Source organism: Microcaecilia unicolor, chromosome 8, assembly GCF_901765095.1.
Source record: "Microcaecilia unicolor chromosome 8, aMicUni1.1, whole genome shotgun sequence".
In the NCBI taxonomy this organism is placed as follows: domain Eukaryota; kingdom Metazoa; phylum Chordata; class Amphibia; order Gymnophiona; family Siphonopidae; genus Microcaecilia; species Microcaecilia unicolor.
This window is the reverse complement of record NC_044038.1, coordinates 183,055,319-183,078,479: the sequence shown is the minus strand read 5'-3', so window position 1 is coordinate 183,078,479 and position 23,161 is coordinate 183,055,319. Positions and strand designations below refer to the sequence as shown.

General features: G+C 56.1%; 1 protein-coding gene across 1 annotated transcript in view; it reads right to left on the bottom strand.

The window, feature by feature from the left end:
• LOC115476861 (uncharacterized PE-PGRS family protein PE_PGRS54-like) overlaps nt 1-23,161 on the bottom strand; it is a 75,755-nt gene that overhangs the window by 40,382 nt on the left and 12,212 nt on the right. Inside the window, exons 2-10 of the mRNA XM_030213435.1 lie at nt 21,556-21,662; nt 20,230-20,259; nt 16,363-16,540; nt 14,281-14,886; nt 12,689-13,254; nt 11,246-11,479; nt 10,088-10,114; nt 8,473-9,589; nt 3,869-4,056 (exon numbers count right to left, since the gene is read on the bottom strand). Of these exons, the coding sequence (XP_030069295.1) occupies nt 3,869-4,056; nt 8,473-9,589; nt 10,088-10,114; nt 11,246-11,479; nt 12,689-13,254; nt 14,281-14,886; nt 16,363-16,540; nt 20,230-20,259; nt 21,556-21,662 (3,053 nt within the window). The remainder of the gene's footprint in view (nt 1-3,868; nt 4,057-8,472; nt 9,590-10,087; nt 10,115-11,245; nt 11,480-12,688; nt 13,255-14,280; nt 14,887-16,362; nt 16,541-20,229; nt 20,260-21,555; nt 21,663-23,161) is intronic.

The window sequence follows — 23,161 nt, the reverse complement described above, 5'->3', positions numbered from 1 at the left end:
TATCCCCACATGCCAAACTGGGGACAAGTAACATGTCAGTCCTTAAAGTTTAGAAGAAATGCCGCAGGAGCTGGAGCAGAATTTATAGGTACTGGCACAGGTACATGTACAGGTCTTTTTCTGCCGTCACCTACTATGTTAAATTTGTCATCAGAATGAACATTTTGAACATCAAACCACCTGCATTCAGGCACAGTTTGCATGTATTATGTACCAGACTTTTGCTTTCATTTAATTTGTTTTAAAATAAAATGAAGAAAAAAAGGAAAAAAAAAGGTTTTTTTTTTTTCATTTGTTATGTGTAAAAAAAAAAAAAATCTGGACCCCCCAAATATTTTTTTTTCAAGAAAGCACCCCAGGTTTGGGAGAATATGTCTCAGCCCAGGGATGTAGCCAGACTTTGGGTGGGCCTAGACAAGAAGTGGGTGGGCACCAAGTGTTCTCCACATCACCACCACCAAAAAAATATCTAAGCTGGCAGGAAAATGCTTCTTTCCACCTTGGCAGTCTGCAGAAGGCATGCGCTGAAAATTGAGCATGCGCAGGTTCTGGTATCGTTGAGAGTAGCGTTTTTGTTACCATTAGGTGGAAGTCTTCAGCTGACGGAGCTTTGCATCCCCACCAGCTACCGCTAAATGTGTGCTACTGTTGGGTGGGCCTGAGCCCTAAGTGGGTGGACCCTGGCCCACCCAGGCCCACCTGTGGCTATGCCACTGTCTCAGCCATCAAATATTTCCTGAGATTATTCCTGATTCAAGTCTCAGAGTGCAACTCTTGGGAGTAGGCAGGTAGCAGAGAAAACTTTGGAGCAATCTCAGAAAATGTTTAGTCACTGAAAGGCTGTGTAAAGCAAGCAATGGCCTCCCAGGAAAGATGAAGACTAACTTAAACAGTAACAGAAACAACAATAAAAACTGCAGACCATTTATATGGGTGCTTTAAAAATGAATTAAACTAAAAGAATCCTACCATGGCAAAACAGATTCTAAGTTGCTTAAGATCTTAGTCCACTGGTATATCCTGCAAATGACCATCCTTAGGGGGCCATTTGGGGGAGGTAGGTGCTGTTGTGGTAGCTTTGTCCCCAGATATCTGTCATCACTACTATTCCCTCCAAGGAGGTTTGATGACAGGAGATGTCAAAAAGTTGAAGCCAGCTCCCCCATGCAGCTGCCATATTGTGAGACTCCAAACATTCGCAGACGCTGTTGAGAACAATAGCAAACTAATGAGGTTTATGACTGCCTATGTGTATGTTCTTATTTATTTTGATAGCTTTTATATTTATTTGAAAACTTCCCATATGTAACCCAAGCTTTTCTTAACCTCTGGAGTAGGGGTCCTGGGAGAGATGCACTCCAGAGCAGCAGACTTGTTTTTGGAGCCATGGAAGGCTCGATTTTAGTAGGGGGGTAGCTTTAAGAAAGGCCCCAGCTCATCTGAGCTTTGGGACCAAGTTATGGGGACTCCCAAGGTTTCAAAACCAAGTCTGCCGTTCCATTGCACCTGAGACCACAGCTCACCCTCCAGGACCCCTCCCCAGGTAAAAAAAAAACTCAGGTTACATATGGGAAGCTTTCAAATAAATAAAAAAGCTGTGAAATAAAAAAAATACACATAGGCAGTCATAAACCTCAGACGTGTGCTATTGTTTTCAATAGCGTCTTCAAATGTTTGGGTTTACACAATATGGCGGCAAACTCCACCCATTGGATTCAACCCACAGAATGGGCCAGATAAGCTCATGCCGTCTCCTGTCATAGAGCCTCCTTGGTTACCTCTAAGCCAAGTGGGAGTCCTCCATTTACAGTCCTGCCAGTACGAGGTGCTGCTTCATTATCACTTTTTCAATAGTGAGGGAACCTGCCTGCTCTTAGTAAGTGAAAGAGCCTTCATGCAAGTGCTAATGGCTCTGCCAGTCCCCTGTCCCCTCTGATGTCAACTTTCTGTTCTGTGGCAGTGAACTTGCATAGCCGACAGCACGTGCATGAAGATTGTGGCCCTATATCTGCTTGTTTTTTGTTTTTTTTTACATAAGTACCCAAGTGTTGCCATACTGGGACAGACTGAAGGTCCATCAAGTCCAGCATCCTGTTTCCAACAATGGCCAATCCAGGTCACAAGTACCTGGCAGAAACCCAAAGAGTAGCAAGATTCTAGAATTCTAAAGAATAACAAGATTCCATGCAGAATTTCAAAGTGTAGCAACATTTCATGTGGAACCCCAAAGAGTAGCAAGATTCCATTCAGAATCCCAAGTACATAAGTATTGCCACACTGGGACACAGGGCCGCCGAGAGGGGGGGGGGGGGGGGCAGGGGGGACAAAATTCCCCGGGCCCGGGCCTCCAAGGGGGGCCTGGCGCTGGGGTCAGGCCACCGGCGCTGCAGTTCTCGGTCTCACCTGCCTGCCTCCTCGGCTCCGGGCCCCCTGCATTCGAAGCGGCAGTCACAGATTGCCTCCCTTCTGGCTTTCCCTCTCTGTGTCCCACCCTCGTGGAAACCGGAAGTTACATCAGACGAGGGCGGGACACAGGGAGGAGAGGCCAGAAAAGAGGCGATCTGCGTCTGCCGCCTTGAATGCAAGGGGCCTGGAGCCATGGAGGCAGGCAGGTGAGGCCGTGGACTGCAGCGGCGAGGGGAGCAATGGGGGGCGGCAGCAATGGGGGGGGGGGCGGAGGCAGGGCGGCCTTGCCCGGGCCTGGCTGAGTCTCTCGGCGGCCCTGCTGGGACAGACCAAAGGTCCATCAAGCCCAGCATCCTGTTTCCAACAGTGGCCAATCCAGGCTATTGCAGATGGGGAGACTCAGCAATGGGAGGAAGGTGAAGAAGGTTTGAGGCTAGGGAGGCTTAGCCTCCCCAAGCTTTTTATACCAGGTGCCAATCCCCTGCCCCCTCCTTTTGTGTGGACTTCGAGGGCTAAGTGATAACTCACTTTCCAGGCCCAGGCTCCTCTCAGCCTCGGTCAGCGGAACACCCCTTGATGTAACTGCGATCGCGACGTCTGTAATCGGAGGTTGCCGGCGAGTTGAAAGATACCTCCTCTCACTTTCCCTTTCCTCTTAGGCATAGTTTTAGATTAGTAAGCACGTCTTAGGAGAGAGACCTTAGGGTGCTGATATCAGAGGATATGAAGGTGAAGAAACAATCTGACAAGGCGATGGCTGTGGTCAGCAGGATGCTAGGCTGCATAGAAGGGTATCACCAGCAGAAGAAAGGAGGTGTTGATAGTATAATAATCATGAAAGTCTTATAAGTTGTAATATTGATTTAAAGACCTGTTACAGTCTTCTGTCCCAGTGATTAAAACCAGGGATAATTTTCAAGAGAATTTTGAAAGTAATTTACCAAGGGAGGATGAGGCCAAAACAGACCTAAATACAGTAGTCAGTCTTCATTTCCTTTTGAAATTTATACACATTAACCTGTATTACCTACTTTTATTAAGTATGTGTGTTAGAAACAGTGGCCAATCCAGGCTATTGCAGATGGGGAGACTCAGCAATGGGAGGAAGGTGAAGAAGGTTTGAGGCTAGGGAGGCTTAGCCTCCCCAAGCCTTTTATACCAGGTGCCAATCCCCTGCCACCTCCTTTTGTGTGGACTTCGAGGGCTAAGTGATAACTCACTTTCCAGGCCCAGACTCCTCTCAGCCTCGGTCAGCGGAACGCCCCTTGATGTAACTGCGATCGCGACGTCTGTAATCGGAGGTTGCCGGCGAGTTGAGTTGGTGGAGGGAAAGGAGATACCTTCTCTCACTTTCCCTTTCCTCTTAGGCATAGTTTTAGATTAGTAAGCACGTCGGGTGCTGATATCAGAGGATATGAAGGTGAAAACATAGTAAGAAAAATAATACAAATAAAAGACTGACCTCAGAATTAGCACCACTATCTCCTGTGTCATTGACTTCACTGTCCTCTTCACCAACATTTGATGTAGATTTGCCTCTCTGACCATCCTCATCCCTGCTTCCACTTGAGGTTTCATTTTCATTGCCGCCCTCGCCTGGTTCTTTGTCGCCACTGGCTCCGTTGGTGTCTTCGTCACCATCTCCGCTCTCTGCTGGTGCTGAGTCTTTGCTGGAAGGCTCGCCGCCATCGCCGCTCTCTGCTGGTGCTGAGTCGCTGCTGGAAGGCTCGCCGCCATCGCCGCTCTCTGCTGGTGCTGAGTCGCTGCTGGAAGGCTCGCCGCCATCGCCGCTCTCTGCTGGTGCTGAGTCGCTGCTGGAAGGCTCGCCGCCATCGCCGCTCTCTGCTGGTGCTGAGTCGCTGCTGGAAGGCTCGCTGCCATCGCCGCTCTCTGCTGGTGCTGAGTCGCTGCTGGAAGGCTCGCCGCCATCGCCGCTCTCTGCTGGTGCTGAGTCGCTGCTGGAAGGCTCGTCGCCATCGCCGCTCTCTGCTGGTGCTGAGTCGCTGCTGGAAGGCTCGCCGCCATCGCCGCTCTCTGCTGGTGCTGAGTCGCTGCTGGAAGGCTCGCCGCCATCGCCGCCCTCTGCTGGTGCTGAGTCGCTGCTGGAAGGCTCGTCGCCATCGCCTCTCTCTGCTGGTGCTGAGTCGCTGCTGGAAGGCTCGCCGCCATCACCGCCATCGCCGCCATCGCCGCTCTCTGCTGGTGCTGAGTCCCTGCTGGAAGGCTCGCCGCCATCGCCGCTCTCTGCTGGTGCTGACTCGCTGCTGGAAGGCTCGCCGCCATCGCCGCTCTCTGCTGGTGCTGAGTCGCTGCTGGAAGGCTCGCCGCCATCGCCGCTCTCTGCTGGTGCTGAGTCGCTGCTGGAAGGCTCGCCGCCATCGACGCCCTCTGCTGGTGCTGAGTCGCCGCTGGAAGGCTTGTCGCCATCGCCTCTCTCTGCTGGTGCTGAGTCGCTGCTGGAAGGCTCGCCGCCATCACCGCCATCGCCGCCATCGCCGCTCTCTGCTGGTGCTGAGTCACTGCTGGAAGGCTCGCCGCCATCGCTGCTCTCTGCTGGTGCTGAGTCACTGCTGGAAGGCTCGCCGCCATCGCCGCTTTCTGCTGGTGCTGAGTCGCTGCTGGAAGGCTCGTCGCCATCGCCGCTCTCTGCTGGTGCTGAGTCACTACTGGAAGGCTCGCCGCCATCGCCGCTCTCTGCTGGTGCTGAGTCGCTGCTGGAAGGCTCGTCGCCATCGCCGCTTTCTGCTGGTGCTGAGTCGCTGCTGGAAGGCTCGTCGCCATCGCCGCTCTCTGCTGGTGCTGAGTCACTGCTGGAAAGCTCGCCGCCATCGCCGCTTTCTGCTGGTGCTGAGTCGCTGCTGGAAGGCTCGTCGCCATCGCCGCTCTCTGCTGGTGCTGAGTCACTACTGGAAGGCTCGCCGCCATCGCCGCTCTCTGCTGGTGCTGAGTCGCTGCTGGAAGGCTCGTCGCCATCGCCGCTCTCTGCTGGTGCTGAGTCACCGCTTGAAGGCTCGTCGCCATCGCCGCTCTCTGCTGGTGCTGAGTCACTGCTGGAAGGCTCGCCGCCATCGCCGCCCTCTGTTGGTGCTGAGTCGCCGCTGGAAGGCTTGTCTTCGTCACCATCACCGCTCTCTGCTGGTGCTGAGTCACTGCTGGAAGGCTCGCCGCCATCGCCGCTCTCTGCTGGTGTTGAGTCGCTGCTGGAAGGCTCGTCGCCATCGCCGCTCTCTGCTGGTGCTGAGTCGCTGCTGGAAGGCTCGCCGCCATCACCGCCATCGCCGCCATCGCCGCCATCGCCGCCCTCTGTTGGTGCTGAGTTGCTGCTGGAAGGCTCGTTGCCATCGCCGCTCTCTGCTGGTGCTGAGTCGCCGCTTAAAGGCTCGTCGCCATCGCCGCTCTCTGCTGGTGCTGGGTCGCTGCTGGAAGGCTCGCCGCCATCGCCGCTCTCTGCTGGTGCTGAGTCGCTGCTGGAAGGCTCGCCGCCATCGCCGCCCTCTGCTGGTGCTGAGTCGCCGCTGGAAGGCTCGTCGCCATCGCCTCTCTCTGCTGGTGCTGAGTCGCTGCTGGAAGGCTCGCCGCCATCACCGCCATCGCCGCCATCGCCGCTCTCTGCTGGTGCTGAGTCACTGCTGGAAGGGTCGCCGCCATCGCTGCTCTCTGCTGGTGCTGAGTCACTGCTGGAAGGCTCGCCGCCATCGCCGCTTTCTGCTGGTGCTGAGTCGCTGCTGGAAGGCTCGTCGCCATCGCCGCTCTCTGCTGGTGCTGAGTCACTACTGGAAGGCTCGCCGCCATCGCCGCTCTCTGCTGGTGCTGAGTCGCTGCTGGAAGGCTCGTCGCCATCGCCGCTTTCTGCTGGTGCTGAGTCGCTGCTGGAAGGCTCGTCGCCATCGCCGCTCTCTGCTGGTGCTGAGTCACTGCTGGAAAGCTCGCCGCCATCGCCGCTTTCTGCTGGTGCTGAGTCGCTGCTGGAAGGCTCGTCGCCATCGCCGCTCTCTGCTGGTGCTGAGTCACTACTGGAAGGCTCGCCGCCATCGCCGCTCTCTGCTGGTGCTGAGTCGCTGCTGGAAGGCTCGTCGCCATCGCCGCTCTCTGCTGGTGCTGAGTCGCTGCTGGAAGGCTCGCCGCCATCGCCGCTCTCTGCTGGTGCTGAGTCGCTGCTGGAAGGCTCGTCGCCATCGCCGCTTTCTGCTGGTGCTGAGTCGCTGCTGGAAGGCTCGTCGCCATCGCCGCTCTCTGCTGGTGCTGAGTCACTGCTGGAAAGCTCGCCGCCATCGCCGCTTTCTGCTGGTGCTGAGTCGCTGCTGGAAGGCTCGTCGCCATCGCCGCTCTCTGCTGGTGCTGAGTCACTACTGGAAGGCTCGCCGCCATCGCCGCTCTCTGCTGGTGCTGAGTCGCTGCTGGAAGGCTCGTCGCCATCGCCGCTCTCTGCTGGTGCTGAGTCACCGCTTGAAGGCTCGTTGCCATCGCCGCTCTCTGCTGGTGCTGAGTCACTGCTGGAAGGCTCGCCGCCATCGCCGCCCTCTGTTGGTGCTGAGTCGCCGCTGGAAGGCTTGTCTTCGTCACCATCACCGCTCTCTGCTGGTGCTGAGTCACTGCTGGAAGGCTCGCCGCCATCGCCGCTCTCTGCTGGTGTTGAGTCGCTGCTGGAAGGCTCGTCGCCATCGCCGCTCTCTGCTGGTGCTGAGTCGCTGCTGGAAGGCTCGCCGCCATCACCGCCATCGCCGCCATCGCCGCCATCGCCGCCCTCTGTTGGTGCTGAGTTGCTGCTGGAAGGCTCGTTGCCATCGCCGCTCTCTGCTGGTGCTGAGTCGCCGCTTAAAGGCTCGTCGCCATCGCCGCTCTCTGCTGGTGCTGAGTCGCTGCTGGAAGGCTCGCCGCCATCGCCGCTCTCTGCTGGTGCTGAGTCGCTGCTGGAAGGCTCACCGCCATCGCCGCCCTCTGCTGGTGCTGAGTCGCCGCTGGAAGGCTTGTCGCCATCGCCTCTCTCTGCTGGTGCTGAGTCGCTGCTGGAAGGCTCGCCGCCATCACCGCCATCGCCGCCATCGCCGCTCTCTGCTGGTGCTGAGTCACTGCTGGAAGGGTCGCCGCCATCGCTGCTCTCTGCTGGTGCTGAGTCACTGCTGGAAGGCTCGCCGCCATCGCCGCTCTCTGCTGGTGCTGAGTCGCTGCTGGAAGGCTCGTTGCCATCGCCGCTCTCTGCTGGTGCTGAGTCACTACTGGAAGGCTCGCCGCCATCGCCGCTCTCTGCTGGTGCTGAGTCGCTGCTGGAAGGCTCATCGCCATCGCCGCTTTCTGCTGGTGCTGAGTCGCTGCTGGAAGGCTCGTCGCCATCGCCGCTCTCTGCTGGTGCTGAATCACTGCTGGAAGGCTCGTCGCCATCGCTGCTCTCTGCTGGTGCTGAGTCGCTGCTGGAAGGCTCGCCGCCATCGCCGCTCTCTGCTGGTGCTGAGTCGCTGCTGGAAGGCTCGTCGCCATCGCCGCTCTCTGCTGGTGCTGAGTCGCTGCTGGAAGGCTCGCCGCCATCGCCGCTCTCTGCTGGTGCTGAGTCGCTGCTGGAAGGCTCGCCGCCATCGCCGCTCTCTGCTGGTGCTGAGTCGCTGCTGGAAGGCTCGCCGCCATCGCCGCTCTCTGCTGGTGCTGAGTCGCTGCTGGAAGGCTCGTCGCCATCGCCGCTCTCTGCTGGTGCTGAGTCGCTGCTGGAAGGCTCGCCGCCATCGCCGCTCTCTGCTGGTGCTGAGTCGCTGCTGGAAGGCTCGCCGCCATCGCCGCTCTCTGCTGGTGCTGAGTCACTGCTGGAAGGCTCGCCGCCATCGCCGCCCTCTGTTGGTGCTGAGTCGCCGCTGGAAGGCTTGTCGCCATCGCCTCTCTCTGCTGGTGCTGAGTCGCTGCTGGAAGGCTCGCCGCCATCACCGCCATCGCCGCCATCGCCGCTCTCTGCTGGTGCTGAGTCACTGCTGGAAGGCTCGCCGCCATCGCCGCTCTCTGCTGGTGCTGACTCGCTGCTGGAAGGCTCGCCGCCATCGCCGCTCTCTGCTGGTGCTGAGTCGCTGCTGGAAGGCTCGCCGCCATCGCCGCTCTCTGCTGGTGCTGAGTCGCTGCTGGAAGGCTCGCCGCCATCGCCGCCCTCTGCTGGTGCTGAGTCGCCGCTGGAAGGCTTGTCGCCATCGCCTCTCTCTGCTGGTGCTGAGTCGCTGCTGGAAGGCTCGCCGCCATCACCGCCATCGCCGCCATCGCCGCTCTCTGCTGGTGCTGAGTCACTGCTGGAAGGGTCGCCGCCATCGCTGCTCTCTGCTGGTGCTGAGTCACTGCTGGAAGGCTCGCCGCCCTCGCCGCTTTCTGCTGGTGCTGAGTCGCTGCTGGAAGGCTCGTCGCCATTGCCGCTCTCTGCTGGTGCTGAGTCACTACTGGAAGGCTCGCCGCCATCGCCGCTCTCTGCTGGTGCTGAGTCGCTGCTGGAAGGCTCGTCGCCATCGCCGCTTTCTGCTGGTGCTGAGTCGCTGCTGGAAGGCTCGTCGCCATCGCCGCTCTCTGCTGGTGCTGAGTCACTGCTGGAAAGCTCGCCGCCATCGCCGCTTTCTGCTGGTGCTGAGTCGCGGCTGGAAGGCTCGTCGCCATCGCCGCTCTCTGCTGGTGCTGAGTCACTACTGGAAGGCTCGCCGCCATCGCCGCTCTCTGCTGGTGCTGAGTCGCTGCTGGAAGGCTCGTTGCCATCGCCGCTCTCTGCTGGTGCTGAGTCACTGCTGGAAGGCTCGCCGCCATCGCCGCCCTCTGTTGGTGCTGAGTCGCCGCTGGAAGGCTTGTCTTCGTCGCCATCACCGCTCTCTGCTGGTGCTGAGTCACTGCTGGAAGGCTCGCCGCCATCGCCGCTCTCTGCTGGTGTTGAGTCGCTGCTGGAAGGCTCGTCGCCATCGCCGCTCTCTGCTGGTGCTGAGTTGCTGCTGGAAGGCTCGCCGCCATCACCGCCATCGCCGCCATCGCCGCCATCGCCGCCCTCTGTTGGTGCTGAGTTGCTGCTGGAAGGCTCGTTGCCATCGCCGCTCTCTGCTGGTGCTGAGTCGCCGCTTAAAGGCTCGTCGCCATCGCCGCTCTCTGCTGGTGCTGAGTCGCCGCTGGAAGGCTCGTCGCCATCGCCGCTCTCTGCTGGTGCTGAGTCGCTGCTGGAAGGCTCGCCGCCATCGCCGCCCTCTGCTGGTGCTGCGTCGCCGCTGGAAGGCTTGTCGCCATCGCCTCTCTCTGCTGGTGCTGAGTCGCTGCTGGAAGGCTCGCCGCCATCACCGCCATCGCCGCCATCGCCGCTCTCTGCTGGTGCTGAGTCACTGCTGGAAGGGTCGCCGCCATCGCTGCTCTCTGCTGGTGCTGAGTCACTGCTGGAAGGCTCGCCGCCATCGCCGCTTTCTGCTGGTGCTGAGTCGCTGCTGGAAGGCTCGTCGCCATCGCCGCTCTCTGCTGGTGCTGAGTCACTACTGGAAGGGTCGCCGCCATCGCTGCTCTCTGCTGGTGCTGAGTCACTGCTGGAAGGCTCGCCGCCATCGCTGCTCTCTGCTGGTGCTGAGTCACTGCTGGAAGGCTCGCCGCCATCGCCGCTTTCTGCTGGTGTTGAGTCGCTGCTGGAAGGCTCGTCGCCATCGCCGCTCTCTGCTGGTGCTGAGTTGCTGCTGGAAGGCTCGCCGCCATCACCGCCATCGCCGCCATCGCCGCCATCGCCGCCCTCTGTTGGTGCTGAGTTGCTGCTGGAAGGCTCGTTGCCATCGCCGCTCTCTGCTGGTGCTGAGTCGCCGCTTAAAGGCTCGTCGCCATCGCCGCTCTCTGCTGGTGCTGAGTCGCTGCTGGAAGGCTCGCCGCCATCGCCGCTCTCTGCTGGTGCTGAGTCGCTGCTGGAAGGCTCGCCGCCATCGCCGCCCTCTGCTGGTGCTGAGTCGCCGCTGGAAGGCTTGTCGCCATCGCCTCTCTCTGCTGGTGCTGAGTCGCTGCTGGAAGGCTCGCCGCCATCACCGCCATCGCCGCCATCGCCGCTCTCTGCTGGTGCTGAGTCCCTGCTGGAAGGCTCGCCGCCATCGCCGCTCTCTGCTGGTGCTGAGTCGCTGCTGGAAGGCTCGCCGCCATCGCCGCTCTCTGCTGGTGCTGAGTCGCTGCTGGAAGGCTCGCCGCCATCGCCGCTCTCTGCTGGTGCTGAGTCGCTGCTGGAAGGCTCGCCGCCATCGCCGCCCTCTGCTGGTGCTGAGTCGCCGCTGGAAGGCTTGTCGCCATCGCCTCTCTCTGCTGGTGCTGAGTCGCTGCTGGAAGGCTCGCCGCCATCACCGCCATCGCCGCCATCGCCGCTCTCTGCTGGTGCTGAGTCACTGCTGGAAGGGTCGCCGCCATCGCTGCTCTCTGCTGGTGCTGAGTCACTGCTGGAAGGCTCGCCGCCATCGCCGCTTTCTGCTGGTGCTGAGTCGCTGCTGGAAGGCTCGTCGCCATTGCCGCTCTCTGCTGGTGCTGAGTCACTACTGGAAGGCTCGCCGCCATCGCCGCTCTCTGCTGGTGCTGAGTCGCTGCTGGAAGGCTCGTCGCCATCGCCGCTTTCTGCTGGTGCTGAGTCGCTGCTGGAAGGCTCGTCGCCATCGCCGCTCTCTGCTGGTGCTGAGTCACTGCTGGAAAGCTCGCCGCCATCGCCGCTTTCTGCTGGTGCTGAGTCGCTGCTGGAAGGCTCGTCGCCATCGCCGCTCTCTGCTGGTGCTGAGTCACTACTGGAAGGCTCGCCGCCATCGCCGCTCTCTGCTGGTGCTGAGTCGCTGCTGGAAGGCTCGTTGCCATCGCCGCTCTCTGCTGGTGCTGAGTCGCTGCTGGAAGGCTCGCCGCCATCGCCGCCCTCTGTTGGTGCTGAGTCGCCGCTGGAAGGCTTGTCTTCGTCACCATCACCGCTCTCTGCTGGTGCTGAGTCACTGCTGGAAGGCTCGCCGCCATCGCCGCTCTCTGCTGGTGTTGAGTCGCTGCTGGAAGGCTCGTCGCCATCGCCGCTCTCTGCTGGTGCTGAGTTGCTGCTGGAAGGCTCGCCGCCATCACCGCCATCGCCGCCATCGCCGCCATCGCCGCCCTCTGTTGGTGCTGAGTTGCTGCTGGAAGGCTCGTTGCCATCGCCGCTCTCTGCTGGTGCTGAGTCGCCGCTTAAAGGCTCGTCGCCATCGCCGCTCTCTGCTGGTGCTGAGTCGCTGCTGGAGGGCTCGCCGCCATCGCCGCTCTCTGCTGGTGCTGAGTCGCTGCTGGAAGGCTCGCCGCCATCGCCGCCCTCTGCTGGTGCTGAGTCGCCGCTGGAAGGCTTGTCGCCATCGCCTCTCTCTGCTGGTGCTGAGTCGCTGCTGGAAGGCTCGCCGCCATCACCGCCATCGCCGCCATCGCCGCTCTCTGCTGGTGCTGAGTCACTGCTGGAAGGGTCGCCGCCATCGCTGCTCTCTGCTGGTGCTGAGTCACTGCTGGAAGGCTCGCCGCCATCGCCGCTTTCTGCTGGTGCTGAGTCGCTGCTGGAAGGCTCGTCGCCATCGCCGCTCTCTGCTGGTGCTGAGTCACTACTGGAAGGCTCGCCGCCATCGCCGCTCTCTGCTGGTGCTGAGTCGCTGCTGGAAGGCTCGTCGCCATCGCCGCTTTCTGCTGGTGCTGAGTCGCTGCTGGAAGGCTCGCCGCCATCGCCGCTCTCTGCTGGTGCTGAGTCACTGCTGGAAAGCTCGCCGCCATCGCCGCTTTCTGCTGGTGCTGAGTCGCTGCTGGAAGGCTCGTCGCCATCGCCGCTCTCTGCTGGTGCTGAGTCACTACTGGAAGGCTCGCCGCCATCGCCGCTCTCTGCTGGTGCTGAGTCGCTGCTGGAAGGCTCGTCGCCATCGCCGCTCTCTGCTGGTGCTGAGTCACTGCTGGAAGGCTCGCCGCCATCGCCGCTCTCTGCTGGTGCTGAGTCGCTGCTGGAAGGCTCGTCGCCATCGCCGCTTTCTGCTGGTGCTGAGTCGCTGCTGGAAGGCTCGTCGCCATCGCCGCTCTCTGCTGGTGCTGAGTCACTGCTGGAAAGCTCGCCGCCATCGCCGCTTTCTGCTGGTGCTGAGTCGCTGCTGGAAGGCTCGTCGCCATCGCCGCTCTCTGCTGGTGCTGAGTCACTACTGGAAGGCTCGCCGCCATCGCCGCTCTCTGCTGGTGCTGAGTCGCTGCTGGAAGGCTCGTCGCCATCGCCGCTCTTTGCTGGTGCTGAGTCACCGCTTGAAGGCTCGTTGCCGTCGCCGCTCTCTGCTGGTGCTGAGTCACTGCTGGAAGGCTCGCCGCCATCGCCGCCCTCTGTTGGTGCTGAGTCGCCGCTGGAAGGCTTGTCTTCGTCACCATCACCGCTCTCTGCTGGTGCTGAGTCACTGCTGGAAGGCTCGCCGCCATCGCCGCTCTCTGCTGGTGTTGAGTCGCTGCTGGAAGGCTCGTCGCCATCGCCGCTCTCTGCTGGTGCTGAGTCGCTGCTGGAAGGCTCGCCGCCATCACCGCCATCGCCGCCATCGCCGCCCTCTGTTGGTGCTGAGTTGCTGCTGGAAGGCTCGTTGCCATCGCCGCTCTCTGCTGGTGCTGAGTCGCCGCTTAAAGGCTCGTCGCCATCGCCGCTCTCTGCTGGTGCTGAGTCGCTGCTGGAAGGCTCGCCGCCATCGCCGCTCTCTGCTGGTGCTGAGTCGCTGCTGGAAGGCTCGCCGCCATCGCCGCCCTCTGCTGGTGCTGAGTCGCCGCTGGAAGGCTTGTCGCCATCGCCTCTCTCTGCTGGTGCTGAGTCGCTGCTGGAAGGCTCGCCGCCATCACCGCCATCGCCGCCATCGCCGCCATCGCCGCCATCGCCGCCATCGCCGCTCTCTGCTGGTGCTGAGTCACTGCTGGAAGGGTCGCCGCCATCGCTGCTCTCTGCTGGTGCTGAGTCACTGCTGGAAGGCTCGCCGCCATCGCCGCTTTCTGCTGGTGCTGAGTCGCTGCTGGAAGGCTCGTCGCCATCGCCGCTCTCTGCTGGTGCTGAGTCACTACTGGAAGGCTCGCCGCCATCGCCGCTCTCTGCTGGTGCTGAGTCGCCGCTGGAAGGCTTGTCGCCATCGCCTCTCTCTGCTGGTGCTGAGTCGCTGCTGGAAGGCTCGCCGCCATCACCGCCATCGCCGCCATCGCCGCTCTCTGCTGGTGCTGAGTCACTGCTGGAAGGGTCGCCGCCATCGCTGCTCTCTGCTGGTGCTGAGTCACTGCTGGAAGGCTCGTCGCCATCGCCGCTCTCTGCTGGTGCTGAGTCACTACTGGAAGGCTCGCCGCCATCGCCGCTCTCTGCTGGTGCTGAGTCGCTGCTGGAAGGCACGTCGCCATCGCCGCTTTCTGCTGGTGCTGAGTCGCTGCTGGAAGGCTCGTCGCCATCGCCGCTCTCTGCTGGTGCTGAGTCACTGCTGGAAAGCTCGCCGCCATCGCCGCTTTCTGCTGGTGCTGAGTCGCTGCTGGAAGGCTCGTCGCCATCGCCGCTCTCTGCTGGTGCTGAGTCACTACTGGAAGGCTCGCCGCCATCGCCGCTCTCTGCTGGTGCTGAGTCGCTGCTGGAAGGCTCGTCGCCATCGCCGCTCTCTGCTGGTGCTGAGTCACTACTGGAAGGCTCGCCGCCATCGCCGCTCTCTGCTGGTGCTGAGTCGCTGCTGGAAGGCTCGTCGCCATCGCCGCTTTCTGCTGGTGCTGAGTCGCTGCTGGAAGGCTCGCCGCCATCGCCGCTCTCTGCTGGTGCTGAGTCACTGCTGGAAAGCTCGCCGCCATCGCCGCTTTCTGCTGGTGCTGAGTCGCTGCTGGAAGGCTCGTCGCCATCGCCGCTCTCTGCTGGTGCTGAGTCACTACTGGAAGGCTCGCCGCCATCGCCGCTCTCTGCTGGTGCTGAGTCGCTGCTGGAAGGCTCGTCGCCATCGCCGCTCTTTGCTGGTGCTGAGTCACCGCTTGAAGGCTCGTTGCCATCGCCGCTCTCTGCTGGTGCTGAGTCACTGCTGGAAGGCTCGCCGCCATCGCCGCCCTCTGTTGGTGCTGAGTTGCTGCTGGAAGGCTCGTTGCCATCGCCGCTCTCTGCTGGTGCTGAGTCGCCGCTTAAAGGCTCGTCGCCATCGCCGCTCTCTGCTGGTGCTGAGTCGCTGCTGGAAGGCTCGCCGCCATCGCCGCTCTCTGCTGGTGCTGAGTCGCTGCTGGAAGGCTCGCCGCCATCGCCGCCCTCTGCTGGTGCTGAGTCGCCGCTGGAAGGCTTGTCGCCATCGCCTCTCTCTGCTGGTGCTGAGTCGCTGCTGGAAGGCTCGCCGCCATCACCGCCATCGCCGCCATCGCCGCTCTCTGCTGGTGCTGAGTCACTGCTGGAAGGGTCGCCGCCATCGCTGCTCTCTGCTGGTGCTGAGTCACTGCTGGAAGGCTCGCCGCCATCACCGCCATCGCCGCCATCGCCGCCCTCTGTTGGTGCTGAGTTGCTGCTGGAAGGCTCGTTGCCATCGCCGCTCTCTGCTGGTGCTGAGTCGCCGCTTAAAGGCTCGTCGCCATCGCCGCTCTCTGCTGGTGCTGAGTCGCTGCTGGAAGGCTCGCCGCCATCGCCGCTCTCTGCTGGTGCTGAGTCGCTGCTGGAAGGCTCGCCGCCATCACCGCCCTCTGCTGGTGCTGAGTCGCCGCTGGAAGGCTTGTCGCCATCGCCTCTCTCTGCTGGTGCTGAGTCGCTGCTGGAAGGCTCGCCGCCATCACCGCCATCGCCGCCATCGCCGCTCTCTGCTGGTGCTGAGTCACTGCTGGAAGGGTCGCCGCCATCGCTGCTCTCTGCTGGTGCTGAGTCGCTGCTGGAAGGCTCGCCGCCATCGCCGCTTTCTGCTGGTGCTGAGTCGCTGCTGGAAGGCTCGTCGCCATCGCCGCTCTCTGCTGGTGCTGAGTCACTACTGGAAGGCTCGCCGCCATCGCCGCTCTCTGCTGGTGCTGAGTCGCTGCTGGAAGGCTCGTCGCCATCGCCGCTCTCTGCTGGTGCTGAGTCGCTGCTGGAAGGCTCGTCGCCATCGCCGCTCTCTGCTGGTGCTGAGTCACTGCTGGAAAGCTCGCCGCCATCGCCGCTTTCTGCTGGTGCTGAGTCGCTGCTGGAAGGCTCGTCGCCATCGCCGCTCTCTGCTGGTGCTGAGTCACTGCTGGAAGGCTCGCCGCCATCGCCGCTCTCTGCTGGTGCTGAGTCGCTGCTGGAAGGCTCGTCGCCATCGCCGCTCTCTGCTGGTGCTGAGTCACCGCTTGAAGGCTCGTTGCCATCGCCGCTCTCTGCTGGTGCTGAGTCACTGCTGGAAGGCTCGCCGCCATCGCCGCCCTCTGCTGGTGCTGAGTCGCCGCTGGAAGGCTTGTCTTCGTCACCATCACCGCTCTCTGCTGGTGCTGAGTCACTGCTGGAAGGCTCGCCGCCATCGCCGCTCTCTGCTGGTGTTGAGTCGCTGCTGGAAGGCTCGTCGCCATCGCCGCTCTCTGCTGGTGCTGAGTCGCTGCTGGAAGGCTCGCCGCCATCACCGCCATCGCCGCCATCGCCGCCCTCTGTTGGTGCTGAGTTGCTGCTGGAAGGCTCGTTGCCATCGCCGCTCTCTGCTGGTGCTGAGTCGTCGCTTAAAGGCTCGTCGCTATCGCCGCTCTCTGCTGGTGCTGAGTCGCTGCTGGAAGGCTCGCCGCCATCGCCGCTCTCTGCTGGTGCTGAGTCGCTGCTGGAAGGCTCATCGCCATCGCCGCTCTCTGCTGGTGCTGAGTCACTGCTGGAAGGCTTGTCGCCATCGCCTCTCTCTGCTGGTGCTGAGTCGCTGCTGGAAGGCTCGTCGCCATCGCCGCTCTCTGCTGGTGCTGAGTCGCTGCTGGAAGGCTCGACGCCATCGCCGCTCTCTGCCGGTGCTGAGTCGCTGCTGGAAGGCTCGTCGCCATCGCCGCTCTCTGCTGGTGCTGAGTCGCTGCTGGAAGGCTCGCCGCCATCGCCGCCCTCTGCTGGTGCTGAGTCGCTGCTGGAAGGCTTGTCGCCATCGCCACTCTCTGCTGCTGCTGAGTCGCTGCTGGAATGCTCATCGCTGGATGGCTCTTCATTCTCACTGCTCTCTGATGGCAGTTTGTCGTCTTTACCACTCTCACCTCCTTGATCATGATTGCCTTCTATACACTGTAAAGGTAAAGAACAGTGTATTAAAAGAGAACATCTGTGGTTATGATTATTACTGAGCCTTTAAAAAGGGGACACAATTGAAGGTAAATAAGGAGCGAATGGACATATTGTTTTTAATACGCTGAGTGTTCTTTCTCATGAGCATGTTAAACTCCTTCTATATCATAAGGAAGAAGTTTGATCTCTATATTTTCATTTTATAATAGATTGCTACTTGACCAGTGTTGCAGACGCTGTGCTCCGAAACACAGCCCCTGTCGGATCTTTATTGAAACATTGATCATTAAAGGAATTGTGTTCCATTTTTGAAGGCTCTTTGTGTTTTTTGCTGTATTTTTGACCTTGTTTTTGTACTTTGTACCCACTCTGCACTCTGACATCATTAGTCAGACACAACTCTGACACAACTATTAAGGAACCCTCCTATCTGTTCATCCTAATTACATCCTCACGACTGAATATTATATCTTGTCTTGATATCATTATGTTATGTTATGTTGATCTTTCAATCCACTTCCAATCCAATATGATTTACTTATGCACTCTTATTTGTAATAATTGTAAAATTATTATTCCGTTAATATGATTGCTGTATCTATATTTTGAAGTTCTTACCCTATAATGTGTACATGTTGCCATAACATTTTGTAAGCCACATTGAGCCTGCGAATAGGTGGGGAAATGTGGGATACAAGTGCAGCATTTTTTCCTGCAGGCACTGAATAAACCCCAGGTACCTGGCAGAGGCTGTGTACTTGTCCTATGGGGGCAGAGTGGACCCTAAGCTCATGTGGACCCTATTTTCAGCTTCATGGGCACCATTGGTTACACTTTTTTTTGGATGTCTTACATTATCACATTTTGAGACATCGTTGTTGATGTGCTATATGTCTTTGAATATCTTTAGGATGTCTTGGTCAGGGGGTAGAGATATGTCGATTTTACATTAGGCTTCTTTCTATGTTTAGTCCTGGGCTTATAAAATGCATCACAGACTCTAGAAGTTTTGCCTAAAACGTCTGTATGCTGACATCCACAATTTTTCTAAAATGGTGTTGATTCTGATAACTCTAAGTGGAGCCTCGCCAATGACTAAAACTATTCTGTTATCACCTTCCTTTTGCTGGTTATGCCTCTTTCTATGCAGCCTAGCATCCTTCTAACTTTGCCTACTGCCTTTTCATATTGTTTTGCCATCTTGTGCTCCTCAGACATTATCACCCTGCGGTTATTCTCCTGGTCCATGCGTATCAGCTCCTATTACATACCCCTTTTTTGGATTTTTGTACCCAAGAGATATCACTCTGCATTTCTTCACATTAAAGTTAAACTGCTAGCATTATCCCACATTTCTAATTTGTAGATCACTTCTCATATTCTATACTGTTCCTGGGGTGTCCACTCTGTTGTACCCTCTCTGAATGTAATTTTGAAAGTGGATCTCTGCAGGTGAACCACTTAGTTTGTAAGCTCTGCTGGTTTCTGCTATACAACAACTTCTCATTGAAATCCTACCTGTATAATAAGTAATATTATCATGCAAACCTCTGCTTTAGCCAGAGTATTTGCATGATAATATTCAATGCTTTTTTTGTGCCGGTATGCGCCGGTACGGCGTACTGCCACCTTTTTTTCCTAGGGCCAGCTCACCTGCCTGCCCTTATCTCCCCAGCCCTGCTTTCTGTTCCTGCCGCCCACGACGTGTTTAAATCTTTTATTTTTTTTTAACCTGAAGTCGCAGTGCTGGTGTTAATGAAAGGACAAGGCTCGCCTCCTCCTGTCTTCCCTTCATTCCCTCGCAGTGTCCCGCCTTCCTCTGACGTAGTTTCCTGTTTCTACGAGAGCGGGACACTGAGAGGGAACGAAGGGAAGGCAGGAGGAGGCGAGCCTGGTCCTTTCACTAATGTTGCAACTTCAGGTAAAAAAATAAATAAAAGATTTAAACGCGTCACGGGGCAGGCGGAACATAAAGCAGGGCTGTCGGAGAGCTAAGGGCTGCCAAGTGGGGCTGAGGTGCTAGAACTCGACGGGGGCTTAAAAGGAGGGCAGGTGATAGGGGGCAAAGGAGACTCGCTGGATATGGAGGTGAGGGCAGAGGAGAATCACTGGACATGAATGGGAGGGGAGGATAGGGGAGAGAGGAGAAATCGCTGGACATAGATGGGAGGAGAGGGCAGAGGAGAATCACTGGACAGGGAGGGGAGGGCAGAGGAGAATCGCTGGACAGGGAGGGCAGGGGAAAGAGGAGAATCGCGGGACATGGATGGGAGGGGAGGGCAGGGGAGAGAGAGCAGAGTTGCTGGTCATGAGATGGATGGAGGGAAGGGCAGGAGAAATGCTGGACATGGATGGAGGAGAGGGAAGACAGGAAGGAGATGCACATGGATGGAAGGGAGACAGGAGAAATACTGGCCATGGATGGAGTAGAGGGCAGGGAATAGAGGAGAAATGTTGGAGGGAAGGAAAGACAGAGGAAAGATGCACACGGTTGGAGGGGAAGGGAGAGAAATACTGAACATGGATGGAGGGGAGGGAAGACAGAGGACGTAGATGCACATGGATTTAGGGGAGAGAGGAGAAATTCTGGACATGGATGGAAGGGAGGGGAGAGAGTTGAAATGCTCAACATCGATGGAGGGGAGGGAAGAGAGAGGAAGTGAGACGAACATGGATGGAAGGGAGGAGAGAGGAGAAATGCTGGACGTGGATGGAAAGAGGAAGGAGATACATACTGACAAGGTGAGGGAAAGGGAAAAGAGGAGAAAAACTGCACATGGATGAATAGGGCAAGAAATGAAGAAGAAAGGAGGAAAGTAAAGAAATAAATGGAAAGGAATCCCTGGAAACGGAGTTAAGGGAACAGATAGAAAGCAGCAGAATCATAGACTGGAACCAACATGATCAGAAAAACAAAGTCACCAGGCAACAAAGGAAAAAAAAAATAATTTTATTTCCTTTTTACTGTTTGGAAGATGTCCAATTTGAGAATTTACATCTGCTATCTTATTTTGCACTGGGTATACTAGAGCTGTAACAGCTTATAGAAATGATTTATGAAAAAAAATCACGTTATTTTTTTCTCTTATACTGGTATAGTATTTTCAACGATACTGCTTATATGCGCCATGGCTGGTATAAGGGGTGTGGCCACTGTAGGTGTGGCTACCATGGGGTGGAGCTATAGATGGTGACCCCGCCCATAATGAGTAATATTACTTATTATACAGATAGGATTTCAATGAGAAGTTGTTGTGTTTCAGAAACCAGCAGAGCCTACACACATACACATGGACAAAGCTGGCAGGAGAGGGGTCCCTGTGAAATATATTGTCCTTGAATCTGATGGTGAGACAGTCATAAAACTCAAGAAGCCAGAAAACAGAAACTAACCTATTCAAAAAGCATACCCTTCTGACCCAGCTTAAATGCCTGTACCCTGCAACACAACGAAACCAAAGCTCGTAATGGACATATAATAACTTTCTCTCTACCATTCTCTTCCTCTTGATGATTCCCTAATATGTCTGCACACACGAACCTTATTCTATCGCAACATTACTGTATTTGTTCATACCGGAATTGGCAAACGCCTTTTTGGTACTGTGTAAGCCACATTGAGCCTGCAAATAGATGGGAAAATGTAGGATACAAATGTAACAAATAAATAAAAGGTTTTAATAACTTACACGTTTTCTTTTTCCTAGGCCTGTAAGTATCTGGAAGAGAATAAAGCAAGATCAAATTCTTTGCAGGATTTTGTGCATTCCAATTGGTCACTGACTGTAAAAAGACTATCTATTCAGACTGGCTCAGTGGTCAACTGGCAGTGCTGAGGGCCACCATGCAGAGAACCTGGCTTCAATTTCAGGTTCACCCAGGACTAGAGAGGCTGTAGAAACAGTTTGCTATTCCATGTGGTTAAATCATGCTGACCGGGTCCTCCCCAGTTATTCAGTGGCACTTTATCAAAGAGCACCAGTGAACATCTGAGCTGACCACTGCAGCACTGTCTGGGGGGGGGGGGGGGGGGGAGGAGACAGAGTCTGGATGGAACCAAAATTATCTAGTGCCAGTGACTCTACATGAGAAGCTGTGCTAACTTTGCTAGCTATCCTTGTTCTGCACTGAATATCGTCTATACCTGGCTACTTCCAGTGCCCACCAATGGCTTTAATTCATCTTGTGGAGGCTGAATATTGACCCCAGAGTTCAGAGTTATTGGGGGGGGGGGGGGGGGGCACAGCCATTGTGTGAACATGACAGCTGCTGGCAAGTAAAGGGCACATGCATAATTATCTCCAGTAAGAGTCCTGGTGTGCCCCCATCCAATGAATTAAGAAATAACACAGAATAGGAATAGAAATCCCAGGATAGTTGTGAGTGAAGGCTGATGGTTCACGGTCCCAGCTTTTGTTCTGACTAATTTGAAAGCCCAAAGGAAGGAAGAAAAAAGTCCCAAAGAAATCTGGTACAATATCCCCCAAATTCTATAAAAAGCACTAAACATTGTGTGCAGAATTTAATTGAATAATGAGCTCATTAGTGCCAGAACTCCAGATGTGTCTGACAAATGGCTTATATAAGGTAAGGAGAACACCACTGTCACAAACCACAGCATGGGTTACTAATTATTAGGCATGGGCTGTCCTTTGCAACCATATGGGAAGTCCCATGTCACTGCACGTGGTTAACATATGAAAACAAGCAGATACTAGTGTGCACTATGCAAAACTTCTGTGCTATTTGGGGTGTATGCATGGACTATCAGGAGGCAGCGGGCATTCTTCTGAAACAGTGCAAACAGGACACACTGGGGTAAATTCAAGAAAGGTGCCAAATATTTGGCTAAGAGCCAGTTCTACAATGGCAGCCCTTTATTTCTTCCTAGGTTCATTGGAAGTATCAGTTTGTACATAAGCTCGGTAGTTTTCCTGCATTGAGCTTCTGCCCCTCAACATTCCAGATTAATCAATGGTAAATTGAAATGTTTACCAAAGCACTGTGCTACCTACCAGTTCATCGCTGTAATCCTCCGAACTCTGCTGTTCACCTGTAGAGCTCTGTTCCTCCGAACTCTGTTGCTCTTCAGATGAATACAGGGGCCAGCTGGAGACATGAGCTAGGACAGACAGAAAAGTCAGAACCACAGGTAGGACAAAAGACTGGAAACATTTCAAATGGAAACAAGCACAGTCAAGATTTCAAAATTGTGCATCTAGTATTACTGGTTACACTCTCTGAATGTAATGCTCTTTTTTAACTTGTGCACATCCATCTCACAGCATGCATGCAATTTTTTTTTTTTTTTTTTAAAGAAGAGTGACACATACCCTTCACTTGGAATTTGAAATCTTGCTCAGGGCAGGAATACATTCCAAACAGCAGTCAGAATTGCTGATACTTAGTAATATTGGACTATTTTTAAATTTTTACTGTATGCTTTGCGTCTCTCTCTCTCTTTTACTTAAAATATTTTATTTAAATTTTCAATAAACAGATTCCCCCATCTTAGCAGCCCATTTGCAATAAAATGCATATCTGTGTTTGACCTTTAGTTCATACTTAGGCAGTTGTTGACAATGAGTATGTATGAAGGCAGCAAACCATAAAGAAACACAGAACAGTCCATGTTCAGAACCACAGCTATCAGGTATTCTTGACCACCTCACCTCCCCTAGGCCTTTTTGCTGTTTGCTCCTAAACCTCAATATGAAACCTGCACCTCCAGTTTTGTAACACCCGCTTCTAGTTATGGTGCTACAATATTTCCCCTTAAAACTCACCATACACATTGTGTTGTCAATTCAGGAACAGTAAAACAATCTTTCTGCCACCAGCTACTTTCCAAAATAACATGAAAGACACAGAGGACCTATAGAGTCAACTCATTATAACTGTACTAATTCCCAGGACTAAAACTGCAACAACCCTCCCTAGACCACCCCAAGCCCAGAGCACCAATACACCTACTAAAGGATTGCTATCGATCCTTAGACTCAGTTAGGGTTTATCCTTCATTCTCTGCTCCAGTTCTCAGTCTCCCACTGACCCCTGTCCTTTTTTCTCAGCTTCTTCTTCCCACCCCCATCACCTACTCCTTATCTCCTGTTGGCATCCTGTGTACTCACCATCATATATTTTCCTCTGACTCTCTTTCCTTCACCAGCTCCTTCTTCTTTCCTGAAGCCCTCCTGGCATCTAACCCCTTTTTTCTGTTACCTCTATCCAGCTTTCTGTCATCCCCCCCCCCCCCCCCCCCACTTTCATGTTCACTTCCTTTTCATTTCCATTTCCACAGTTTGTTACTTTGGCTTCTACAGGTCCCCTGTCCATTTACGCACTCTCTCAATCCTTTATTAGCTTCTACAAAGAGGGTCCCAGAAAATAGCAAGGCAAACGATCTGCGAAATCCAACGTGGAAAATGAGCAAGCAGATCAGTATATTATCTAAAATATTTTATTGAAGATACCGTATATAAGACAGTTGCCCGAAACAGGCCGTGTTTATCCCACAAAAGGACTGCGTCAGGGGCTATAATAAACAAACGCATTAAATTATAGAATCTAAACATTATAAAAACAAATCAATGATATTTAATATTAAAAATTACAAATTAA